At 35.0% G+C, this 12,544-nt stretch overlaps 1 protein-coding gene across 3 annotated transcripts in view; it reads right to left on the bottom strand.

The window, feature by feature from the left end:
* Nucleotides 1-73: 73 nt before the first annotated feature.
* LOC126975670 (uncharacterized) overlaps nucleotides 74-12,544 on the bottom strand; it is a 41,381-nt gene continuing 28,910 nt past the window's right edge. For all 3 annotated transcript variants that reach the window (XM_050823662.1, XM_050823665.1, XM_050823664.1), the window contains 10 exons: nucleotides 12,336-12,543; nucleotides 11,721-11,919; nucleotides 11,105-11,227; nucleotides 9,552-9,726; nucleotides 8,291-8,431; nucleotides 6,214-6,339; nucleotides 4,896-4,979; nucleotides 4,289-4,435; nucleotides 2,400-2,565; nucleotides 74-258 (listed from right to left, as the gene is read on the bottom strand). In XM_050823662.1, coding sequence (XP_050679619.1) covers nucleotides 128-258; nucleotides 2,400-2,565; nucleotides 4,289-4,435; nucleotides 4,896-4,979; nucleotides 6,214-6,339; nucleotides 8,291-8,431; nucleotides 9,552-9,726; nucleotides 11,105-11,227; nucleotides 11,721-11,919; nucleotides 12,336-12,543 — 1,500 coding nt within the window. In that variant the 3' untranslated portion in view covers nucleotides 74-127. The remainder of the gene's footprint in view (nucleotides 259-2,399; nucleotides 2,566-4,288; nucleotides 4,436-4,895; nucleotides 4,980-6,213; nucleotides 6,340-8,290; nucleotides 8,432-9,551; nucleotides 9,727-11,104; nucleotides 11,228-11,720; nucleotides 11,920-12,335; nucleotide 12,544) is intronic.

Raw genomic sequence — 12,544 nt, 5'->3', positions numbered from 1 at the left:
GATGTAGTATACTACTTATAATAAGGTATTTAGCATTAGTCGTTTCAGTTAGGTTGTGATTTAACAAAATACATTAATTTATTGATATTTTAATGAATAAAAATGATTAACAAAGCTCATGAGAGTTTCATTCTACGTTTACTTTTTCACGAACTAGTCTTGCCAGTTTTTTTCTATCAACCTTCATCGATGGAGTCATCGGAAGTTCTTTCATGAAGAGCACACCGCCTCGTAGCTGTTTTGAATCTGTTAAAGAACCTGTAACATAAAAAAAATTAACAAAAAATAACCAACTTCAAAAACACTATTGAATTTTTTTTTTAACAAAACAACAACTGACTTCAAAAAACTATTCCAAAGCAATAGATATAATGTGCATTAAAAAGTATAAAAATAATTGCGTATTTTTATACAATCTAATTAATAAATCTTATTCTAGTTACGTTTATTGTTATTTTTGGAATCGGTGTTCTTCCGCCGCAACCCGCTAGTGTTTTTGAAGTCGGTTGTTCTTTTTGTTATTTTTTTTTTATTTTATGATTTCTAGTGAATTTGAATTACACTAACTAACAATTTGTCTAAATATGTGTAGATATACTAAATTTTTCAATTTGTGTGCTTTGAAATTTTATTACAGACAGTTAGAAATTCTCCCACAGATAGCACCCTTACTGTAAGTCGTTAAGGAGTCCCATTGATCATCATATTCGACTACGACACTTGCTTGACCATAACTATGTTATGGTAGATGACTTAAATATCCGGATAGCATAAAAAAGATTTGGCCGAGTATCGTTAATTTGCTCCTAAGAATTGAAGAGTTCCGTTACTTTGTCATGGATTCCGTTATCAGAACCTAACTCACCAAACTATTTTTGAAGTATATCCTTTCCAATAAAAAAAGAATCATCGAAATCAGTTGGCGCGATATTGAGTTATTCGTAAATTATCATCCACTTTGCTATACGTATGTATAGCAAATTTAAGACTTATGGTTTTCTCATGGATGCCATTGTCAGATCTGAAGTACCAGATCCACACGGTAAGTACCAGCTTTCAATTAAAAAAAGAATTATCAAAATCGGTTCACCCAGAATTGAGAATCTCCTCCATTTTTGGAGTCGGTTAAAAAATCAAAACGTCAATTTCACTTTTCATATTTTATAGGTGCCATGATTTTATTCAACAATCATTATCAAGTTGTTTCAAGGCACATTGCTTCACGACACCCAATGTATAAATTACTTTGTCGCCTTTTCATTAGACGAAAACTAGTTGTTGACTCTATAAGGATATTTTGCTATTGTAAAAAAGACTTTATTATAAAATTATATACATTTACCGAAACTGGAAAGGCAAAGTAAACAACCCACTGCCCTTTTATAAGGGTCTGACCGAAAAAAAAATATTGTCCCATGCGCATTTGTCATTGTTTTGTTTTGACACGACCGTCGTACTACTGAATACTTTGGTTTTCATCTTAGAACAATTTTGATATCACCGATATGTTTTCCCCAGCAACAGGGTGAAATATAATATAAAAGACTTAACAAAATGTATTTTAATTTATAAAAATATGATGAATAACATTTATGGCCGTTTAAGACGCATATCATTCATTTTAAAAACATGTTACCAATATTGAAACCTACTTTACTTTAAATCCATAGACAATGTTGGTTCTCTCTAATCTGCCTCCTGACAACTTAACCTCCTCTTTGTTCAGTCAGTTGTCAAACCAGTCAAAATCAAAGTATAGTTACTAGACAAATTGATAGCTTCCGTCTCACTCACACGAGAAAAAGAAAAACTTATGCGAGTCGTATGTAAAAAATGAGATAGAGGGATTAGATTTTTTGTTTCGCCATGCGTGCCGGTTTTTTCAAGGTCAGCACACCCGGTGTGCGAAACAAACTTGACAGTGCTGCACAGAAAACTTGTGAAACGTGTGAAATATCCACTATTTATTCAACATCAGTGACAATTTTAAGTAGAATCGAAGGAAATATGGTGCGATGTTGTGTTTTACAATGTAAAAGTGACAGTGAAAGAACAGTTATTTTATATTATGTACCTATTGCACCTACATATATAGGATATTATCTGTCTCATGTTGGCCACCCAAACCGATGTCTAGTTACTATACTTGGTCTATGTGTTTAACACAAACGATCAGCAAGATCTTCAACAGTTGATCAGTATGGTTGCCTTCAAATACCATATTCGTACATTGCATTAAATAATAAAGGGAAGTAATTGTAAATTCTAATAAAGCGCTGATTGTGAAGACGCCGTTTTATTCTACGATATAAAACAAAATAGCTGAATACGCCTAGACGAGCCGAGAGTTTTCAACCCAAAAAGGATGATTACTGTGCATTGTTGACCAGTAAACTTACTCTTAACCATTTCTTTGATCTCTTCAGCGTCCACTCTGAAACCCTCATGCAGCACAACGCATGCTACCGGCAGGTCTCCATGCTCTAGATGCGGTATGCCGGTCACAGCCACTTCAAATACTCCAGGATGCTTCTGAATAACTCCTTCTATTTCTACTGGAGATATCTACGAGAGAAATTTCGAATATTACTATCCGTAATAAATTGACCTATATTCCGAACAAAAGTACTTGTACTATAATATATTCTTTGACAAAAGACTTTAAATAAAAAAAAAATGACACGTCAAGAACTCAAATTCAAAAGTTATAAATTCCAATTCAAATGGTCGATAAATGACGCTTATAAATGTCAAAGGTTTAACCATCTATTGCGACTTTTGAAGTTAGTCAAAAAAATTTTTGTTTAAAAAAAAATATTGAAAGTCCGTGTACGGGCCAACGCACGTACATTTGTTATTTCAGTACTTTTCAGCCACATGCATTAATTTAGGCCATTTAGACAGTTAGTTCGTCAATGGTAGGTAATCAATCACGCCGCATATCATTTTAGAATTTATCAGTTTATTTTATCTTTTTATCAATAATTTTTACAACTATCAAAGACTTTTACTTCTCTCAGACTTATCATTAAAGGTGTAACTCATACATCTTTTTGGTCCTTCGAAAGGACCTCGCCAGTGACTTAATATACACTATATTCGGTGTACGTGAATCTTGTGTTACAAGTGAGGATTTACACTGCAGTTATCGGAGCCAAAATCAATATCAATCAGATTGTATTATATAGCGAGATATTATTTAATCAAACAAAAAAATCCCCTGAGATAATAATAATAAAAAATCTTAGTTGTTTATTCACATGAATAATATTCACGATTATAGTTATTAAAGTACTTTCATTTATAATTTATTGACGTATACTTGTAAGTGAACAGATAATAAGAGAACAGTTTATGTTTCATTATTAATTAATAATTGCTATAGATTATATTAATAGCACAAATAAATTATTAAAAGGCATGCGACTGAGACACTGCGTAGATTTCTGTCTCTTATTTCAACTAATATAACTTTCTTGTTAGTAAACCGTTTAGAATGAACCAAGGTTTAGAACATTACGGGGAGTATGCCACGGTGAAAACCGCATTAACTTGGTACTGCCGTATTGATATTAGCGACCTTAGCAAAAGAGACAAAATTCTAGAAACAGTTTTTTAGCTACATTTTCGAACTCACACACTTCAAACCGTAAGAGGAAGAAGAAGGTGTGTCAATATGTTATCTGAAGTCAACGGTGTTTTGTCACTTTTTTTTGCAACACCAGAGGAATCACAAGAGCGTTGCCGGCCCTTAAGGAAGGTGTACGCGCTTTTTTTGAAGGTACCAATGTCGTATCGTCCCGGAAACACCGCACAAGGAAACTCATTCCACAGGGTTGTAGTACGCAGAAGAAAGCTCCTTGAAAACCGCACTGTGGAGGATTGCCACACATCCAGATGGTGGGGATGATATGATATATCACTGTCTATACATTATTAGTACTGTGCGTAAAGAAGACAAAGTACACTTATACGCATTGAGATAATTTAATCTGTAAGTTGGACTTAACTTCAGTGTCTTCGCAGCTGATAGAATCTTAAAAGGTGGAATCTCAATTTTAATGGAGTCAGAACTTTGAGGAGCCCAATAAAATTGCCTTCTACAGAGCAATAGAACATACAAAGGTGAGAGGGCGGTGTTGGCCTCCTCTTATATAAAAAAAAATAGATTAGCCAACTAAATCACTAAAATTTGTACACTTAATTATTAGGCTCGTAAAGTATAATCTAAGTCTGTGGCACATACACTATGTTTGTAATGTTCGTGAATAAAAAAGATATTACTTACCTGATGGTTTCTATACTTGAGTAAAAGCTTCCACCTGTCCACGTAATAGAAGTACCATTTATCATCTCTGTACATAATATCACCTGTTAGAAGCCAACCATCCTCGGTCAAAGTACTCCGTGTAGCGTCTGGTCTGTTTCGATAACCCTAAAAGTAAGTCAAGTTAGAAATCCTCAATGCTCAAGGCAAATTCTGCAGGAAAGCACAGAAAAAAAGGAAAGAATGGGTTAAAATTCAACGTCCGTAAGTTGTATAGTTTATTTTCTTATAATTTGTTTTATAACAAATAAATAAATACATTGGGGTTCCCAGAGGGGAAATTTTTAAATGAATACTGGTGTTAGCCATTGCGGGACAATGTCGTAACCAATATTATATTCTAAAACATAAATAAATCAGAAATATAATAGGCTGTCCATACAGAGAAGGAATGGATTGTAAGGCTGTCCATACAGAAACACAGTAATGCTTACACATTACCACATCACGGCAGAAATAGGCGCCGTTCTGGTACCCATAATTTAGCCGGCATCCGGAGCAACGGAGCATCCCAATGGTAAAAGTAACCAAATTCTCTCTTCTATTGTCTAACAAAATAAGATATTACCTTAAAAACACTCGGTCCCTTAAGCCACAGTTCTCCAGACACGTTCGGAACGTTTATCTCTTCTTCTGTTTCTGGATTGACCAACTGAAAACAATAATAGCACTAGAAACAGTTGCTTCCGTAATGATTTTTTTTACTGTTACTGAGGTAAAATTGTAATAGTGACATAATAGTAGCGACATGGGTCACTTGGTGTTCAGTGGCAATATTTGGCCATTAAGGTGACCAGGTAACTTAATTAAAACAAGACGAGTTAAGGAAGCTTTGTATGATGCGATACAGTCTTGATTACCTTAAGGCGACACTAAATGCCGGCGACCTTGAGCGATATGAGTTCACGGCTCCTATGTAACGAAGCCAATATTTTAAAAAAGTTGCGTCGAAAATGTAACATTTTAACAGGCGCAAACAGTTTAATTGCTTACAATCCTCATTATTGATTACTAATCTGAATAAATGTACCTACACAAAAAAGTAAAAGCTATAAAAACAACTTTTATGAGAGCAGTATACTAAACAAATGCATCATGCCGAGAAAAAACTTGTTTAACTGCAAAGAAAACTGGTAGTTCATAATAGTTCTGGAGTGTTAACTTTAACCAACAGCAAGCATACGCAACTTACAAGTAAGGCTTAAGGGTATGTGTGACAGGATAAAGTAGTGTGCATAGCTCCAAATGCTATATTTTCACCACAGAACTTGTCTAAAAACACCTTGATATCGTGTTTTCTGTCCACCCTTCGCCTTAAACTGCGTCATTACCCTGCCACTAAAATATTATTTCTATCATTTTGTATAATGCATATCGCGCTAGAGCGGTGTCGAACTGCACGTTGCCTCCGAGAGAATATTTTGATACGCAGTGTAGCGACGCGCAGTACGACACAGGAAGCGGTGAATCGCTTCATACATCGTCACCGCATACTATTAATTGTTAAGATTATAGAATTTGACTTTGACAATCTGAAATAAGTGTGAAATCGTGCAGAGTCCTTAAGAGAGTGAGGAATTAGTGATATTCGCCTTCTAAATAGCGTGACCTTGGTATTCAGCATGTATTTCTTCGTATTTCTTTTTCTCTTCCATAAATCGTTTGTTTACTGCATACAATAAAGAAGTAATGACCAAATTGCCCATCAAGTAATGTTGCTCGCACGCAAACTGGTATAGAGATGACGCGAGCTGCCGCAGTCAACTCACAGACAAACTGACAAAAATTAAAAAATAACTATTTCTTGGCTTTATTAGAAAAAATATTTAAAGTTATATATAAATAGAATTCCTATAATTAGATAAACAAGTTAATTTACAGCTTACCCTGGCCTTCAAGTATGGAACTGGTCTTCCGAGGGACTTAGGAAAGTAAGGATCGAAGATCATTCCCAGACCACCCAGCTCACTTTGACCATACACATTAAGTATGAAAGTATCAGGAATTGTTTTCTGTTAAGTGATTATTCAATTAAATTAATTTCCTTATCAAGAATCAGACTAATGAAATAAGACTAAAAGCGCTTTCGCACTACGTCCGATCAGAGTCCTTTTCGTACCCATTACTATTATTATGATTTGGGGATTTCAATGCACTTAAATCCTAGGAACTATTGTGCCCACTTCTTGCGCTAGCGCGCCTGCTCTCAAACTTAAAAGTTAAGGAAGAGAATCGAGGCTACTAACTAGGATGCGTGTCACTGTACCGAGGTTTAAACTATATCCTCGAGACCTATTGCTTTGAGAAATCGTAGGATACTCAGAGGGTCTAGGTAGGGCACGTCGTCTGCTTTGAGCGAAGGTGTTTTATGATACCCCAGCCTGATTCTAACCTTTCTTACCCATGGAAAAATGGTCCGAAGTAGTCGTAGAACTATTTCTACGGGTGACGGATTAAAATCGGATGACGAAAGCCGGATCTAGTTCGTAAACTACCATAGAAATAGTTTTAGGACTACTCCGCACCGTGTATTCACGGATACGGATCGGACTCTTTTTTTATGGAATAGGAGGACAAACGAGCGTACGGGTCACCTGGTGTAAAGTGATCACCGCCGCCCACATTCTCTTGCAACCAGAGGAATCACAAGAGCGTTGCCGGCCTTTTTTTGAAGGTACCCATGGCAACAATTTAATAAACAAATTATTTATTGCCGTATGTTCTATATTACGACATAACAAAACAGTCTAAAATGTCGCCTTAGTTATTCAAATGGTAGAAATAATACCTCTTGGGATAAGTTTTCACATGTAATTAGTTAAAATGTTCTCCATTAGAAAATTAAAATATTCTCTTTACTGTACAAAATAAATAAATAAATATTGACACATATTTACACAAATTATCTTGCCCCAAAGCAGGCATAGCCTGTACTATGGGTACAAAACAACGATATCATTAATACAATATACGTCCTTAAACATACATTCATATTCATCATATAAATGTTTACACCTACCGGGATTCGAACCCAGGACGTCTAGCTCAGTAGGCAGGGTCACTAATCACTGGGCTATAGGGGTCGTCAAAAGCTTACAGCTTCGGCATTTATCAAAATACTTCTATATTTCATTTATGGAGTTTCACCCTTCCATTTACAATACAGTGCCGCAGAGTTCTTGATTGAACTAAATCCCAAAATTATCAGCGGCATCGCAACGGCGCGTAACATTGAGACATAAGATGTTCCATTAGCCCAATAACATCAGCAGCTAAGGCGCCGTTGAAACCAAAATAGATTAATGCTTGCACATTGCTTTTCATAGAAAAACAGCGCTGCTGAGGTGATGAAATGATGGAGTGCAAAGAAACCTCCCACTAGTAAAAACGTTTTCTTACATTTCTGCTATAATCATCATACACCTTACTTACCTTATTCTACACCTTAATCTGAGGTAAACTTCAGTCTACCGTGCCCAAGAACATCAGGATTAATAAATATATAATTGTGTTCCAATTTTATATTTTTTTAAATAAAAAAAATGAAATTGAAATAGATTTTCATAAAAATAACAATTATTATTGGATGTTCTCTCTCCAAAGACCGTTACTATGTGCTTAGTCTCTTTAAAGTATCTCTAATTTTAAGAAACTCTCAATATACCGATAGGTACTAGATGGACACTTACCCCCTTATTCATAATAGCCTGCTAACTTAAAGCATTGCTAATTCTCACTCTGTCTTCTTCTATTGAACTAAGTCAGAATGAGAAAAACACTCCTTAGCGGCTGTTTTAAGTTAGCGGACCATTATGAATAAGGGGGTGTATCTTTAAAGTTTTTTCTCAAAATACGGATATAATATGTGAACTGTCTCTTTAAAGTTTTTCAAATTGAAGAGATACGGGAACTTGAAAAAAATACAAAATTTCATCTAGAACTTGTCGATTGCGAATAACCCACCTTCATTTCCTCAAATAGACTTGGATGCATAGCGCTGCCGCCAATGAATATAACTTCAAAACAAGAAAAGTCACATTTTCCTTCGTGCCCAGGCTTAAACAAAGTTGTCCACATGTTAGGACTTGAAAATGCGAAAGTAGGCTGAAAGTTAAAATATTAAAGTATTTTTAATTCTGACATGACTTGAGCATTGGGTACAAAGACACATTTGTTTTAATTTGAGACATTCTCAAAAGCCATTGACTACATTGAGTTTATTGATTGCAACAAATGACTGAGCACGAAGTGCTTAAAAAATGGTTGTTTCTTAAATTTTTAATAACTCTATATTAAATGAAGATATTATCGCAATATTATATTTTTTAGATAAGGGCGAAGTGTCTAAGGTATAAAACTTGGAAGACTTGTTTGAAATCTAAACTACTGAATAGTAGTTTTTCCGTGATGCGCGCACAAGAGAGAAACCTCTATCATTTTATTTATATATAAATTTTTTATATAAATTTTCACTTCGTCTAATTAGAATTAATGATATAATAACTGTTCCGTAGCTAATCGTCTTTCAGTATACTTAAAAATTGTAACTATAGATTTTTTAAACATTTTTGTCAAAATGTATTTTTGGTTAGATTTGCACGTTCTCTCTCGTACTTGGTACTATTGTTTTTAAGCTTACTCACAATAAAAATATTAAATATGATATAAAAATAATATTTAAAATAAAAAATTACTTAAAATTAATTTTACATACAATTCATTGAACTATAAGTCATAATTAAAGCAAGATTACATAACACACATGACCGTGGCTTCACATTAAATGTTTTTTTTTAATGAAAATAAGGGACGAGACGAGCGGGACCTACAGCTGATGGTTATTGATACCCCCTGCCCATTATAATGCAGTGCCCTTCAAGATTATTGTAAACGCAAAAATTCTGAGCGGCACTACAACTGCGCTAGTCACCATGAGACATAAGATGTTAAGTCTCATTTGCCCAGCAATTTCACTAGCTACGGCGCCCTTCAGACCGAAACACAGTAATGCTTACACATTCCTGCTTCACGGCAGAAATAGGCGCCTTTGTGGTACCCATAATCTAGCCGGCATGCGGTGCAAAGAAGCCACCCACTGGTCTTACCTCAATTACCATAGAGTGCTCAACGAACTTAAAGGTAATAATATTATGTTCACTTCACGTTCACAAAAAATGCTTTTCTAACGAAATAAGACTTATAGTATTATGATGATTATCCTCACCTTATATTTGTTAATTAAATCATACGCAAGTTCCTGTGTCATAGTGAGTGATGATTGAAGCCTGGTTAGTCTGAACATGGGTGTTGTCGCGTAGAAGAATATCGCAGAGAACCATTGTATCGGGGATACTATTATTGGTAATCTGGTTGGTTTAGGGAATTCTTCGAAGTTTGCCCTGAAATAATGTTATTTTTGTAGTTAAGGTGCATTGACACTAATTCACTTTGTTACATATTTGTTTTTTATGACAAAAAACAAGCAAAACGTTCACCTTATGGTAAATAAAACGCTTGACCCAATACAATGCAATGATGCTTAGAATTATTCTTCATTGAACCCAAAATTATGAACGGTCGTGACGTTTAATCATAAGATAGGTACACTAGGTACAATGCCTATCAAACTTATATTATTATTTATACGATTTGTTACATTTTTATAGTGATTGTGAAGTGATCACTCACTTCTGGGATTAATTACACATATAAAACTGAAAATAAAATTTTATGAACGATGGAAATATTTTTTGTAGTTGAGCAGGTTATCAACTGTAAAGTAGATCCTGCAGACGAAGCTACAATCTGAGAGTTGAACAAAGCATACAAGATTTTATAAACGATACGTCACCCGAACGGTTAGCTCAGTTGGAAAGAGTACTCAGACGGAACACGAGAGGTCGCGGGTTTGAGTACCGCAACTTGTATAAAATTTTGTTTTCAGTTTTATTTGTGTAATTTATACGTCTAGATAAACTGTGACAGCTGTCGAAAGAATTAGTAGCGAACTGTTAACCTCTATTTTTACGCACACTAAAACAATGTGACATACGTATCGCGAGTATAAGACGTAGCTTGTCACACTAAAGCTATAAACCTGGTCTGCTTTTGTGCATTACCTATCATCAAGCGGCTCTATCGAGACGTAAAAATTATCTGAGCTTGAATATAACAGGACAGAAAAAGGCACCGGTGTGTTGCCCACCTAGTGCACATCCAGTGGAAGCAAACTTCCTACTAGTAAAAACGTTCTCTAACAATTTGCCATACAACTACCAAACTATGGTGAAACGTTACTTGAATCTTGACATTTTCTGAAATGAAGATGTGCTCAATAGAAGATATTATTATTCTTTGTGTGAAAATGATCTCCGCCATAATACTCTCTTGCAGCACAAAAGACTTGCTGGTAGTTTAGGTGAATCTATGAAGTTTTTTGAAGGTAAAGTAAGGTGAAGATAAAGCAGGTAGAGCGAAGTATATTGGAGATCCAAATTTTGAGGATGACATTCAAGACTAGTGGTTTTGGTGTTTTAATCACGTTTTTTTTTCTCGCACTAGTTCTTTGGAACACTGCCCGTGATGAAGTGATTGAACGACGAATGATATTCGATAAAGCGACGACTCTACGCTTTGAAATAAAACTGGGACCAAACCAGATATACCTTTCTATGGTTAACACATTGAGGTAAATGATGATCCATTTGTATAAACTCTCATTACTGCGTAGTCTTAGAGTGAATAATGCCTGAATAAAGGTAATAAGTATACACTTACCACATGTATGAGATACCATGCATCATATTCTTGTGTGTTACTTCAGCTGTTTTTGGCAGACCAGTAGTGCCACTCGTAGCAATGAGAAATAACGTTGTATCAACTGGATCAAAATCTGAAGCCCTGTAAAGGTTGCTCATGTCAATATCAACATAATGGTTTCGACGCATTGAAGTCGCGTGCTTGGATCACCAGACTTGTTTTCAATGAGACAAGCATGCTGGCTGTCTCGCAGGCACGTGCTCAGTTACCCTTCTTTGTCTCATAGTGACGAAGTTATTTTTATTTCAATTCCAATATATAGCCCATTCATGTTAACAAGCGAACATATATCCGAAAATCAGACAACCTATGAGGTCGTATTAACTTCGTGCACGAAGCCACGACTCTTGTTCTCTCTGGCAAAGCTGTTGAGATCATAAACATATAGCATTCTTTGACTTTAGTATAAATTAGCTTAAATTGATTGCGAGATATTCCCAATACAAGTGTCCTAAGACAACTTACTGGGAAGTCTCAACCACTAAAAAATGTATATGTAATCTTTGAAATAAACGAAATTTATTTATTTATTTATTTTTAATTGATCTCTTGCAATAAATTTTATTATATCTACCTGAATTCTTGTGGTGATGGTCCATGCCCATGTTTATTAAGAAAATCATCAAAACCTTCATAATCAGGTCCTTTATCAAATGTAACAACTTTACAGGTCAAATTTAATGCGCTCAAAGCTTTCTTTACATCTTCTGCTCTATCATTTTGACAGAATACCACTTTGGGTTCAGTGTCTTTGAAATTATCTTCAAGTTCGTCTGAAATCATAATTTTATTGTTCTAGTCACATTACCTGAGGCCTTTCTCAGATGAAAATGATTCTAAATCAATATTCTACTGCACTAATATAGACGATGAAATAACCAGTGCGTTAATAAAAATAAACTAAAGTAAATTATCACTCAATAATCAGGGCTACGTTCTTGGTAATTTTAAGGACATCAAAGTAATCTAGCACTCACAGAAACAAAAATATCAAAATATTATCAAATCAGACAAAAAGTCTCATAAGTTTATCACAATTATATTAAGTCAAGGCTTTCTTTTTCTTTTAAGACAAACAAAACAAGACAAACACACATATTAGCATAACCTATTAACGATTAGTGTATCGTAAAGACAACCAAAGCTCTATAAAATAATATTGGCAAAACTGAAACACAAATATACTTACTAACTAGCAAATACATATCGATTCCAGCAACACTAACTCCGAGATAGAACGCTGCGTACATTGGTATTGAGAGGTGTATGTGGTTGGGAGCCATCAGTATTATCACATCGTTTCGATGGAGACCAAGATTTCTGAATGCGTTTGCGCATTTCACTGTTCTCTCTAGTACGGAATTATAACTTTCCGTTTCTTCCGTCACTCCATCTATC

Source organism: Leptidea sinapis, chromosome 37 (assembly GCF_905404315.1).
Source record: "Leptidea sinapis chromosome 37, ilLepSina1.1, whole genome shotgun sequence".
In the NCBI taxonomy this organism is placed as follows: Eukaryota; Metazoa; Arthropoda; class Insecta; order Lepidoptera; family Pieridae; genus Leptidea; species Leptidea sinapis.
Note: the sequence above shows the minus strand (reverse complement) of the source record. Positions and strands in the feature narration are given on the sequence as shown.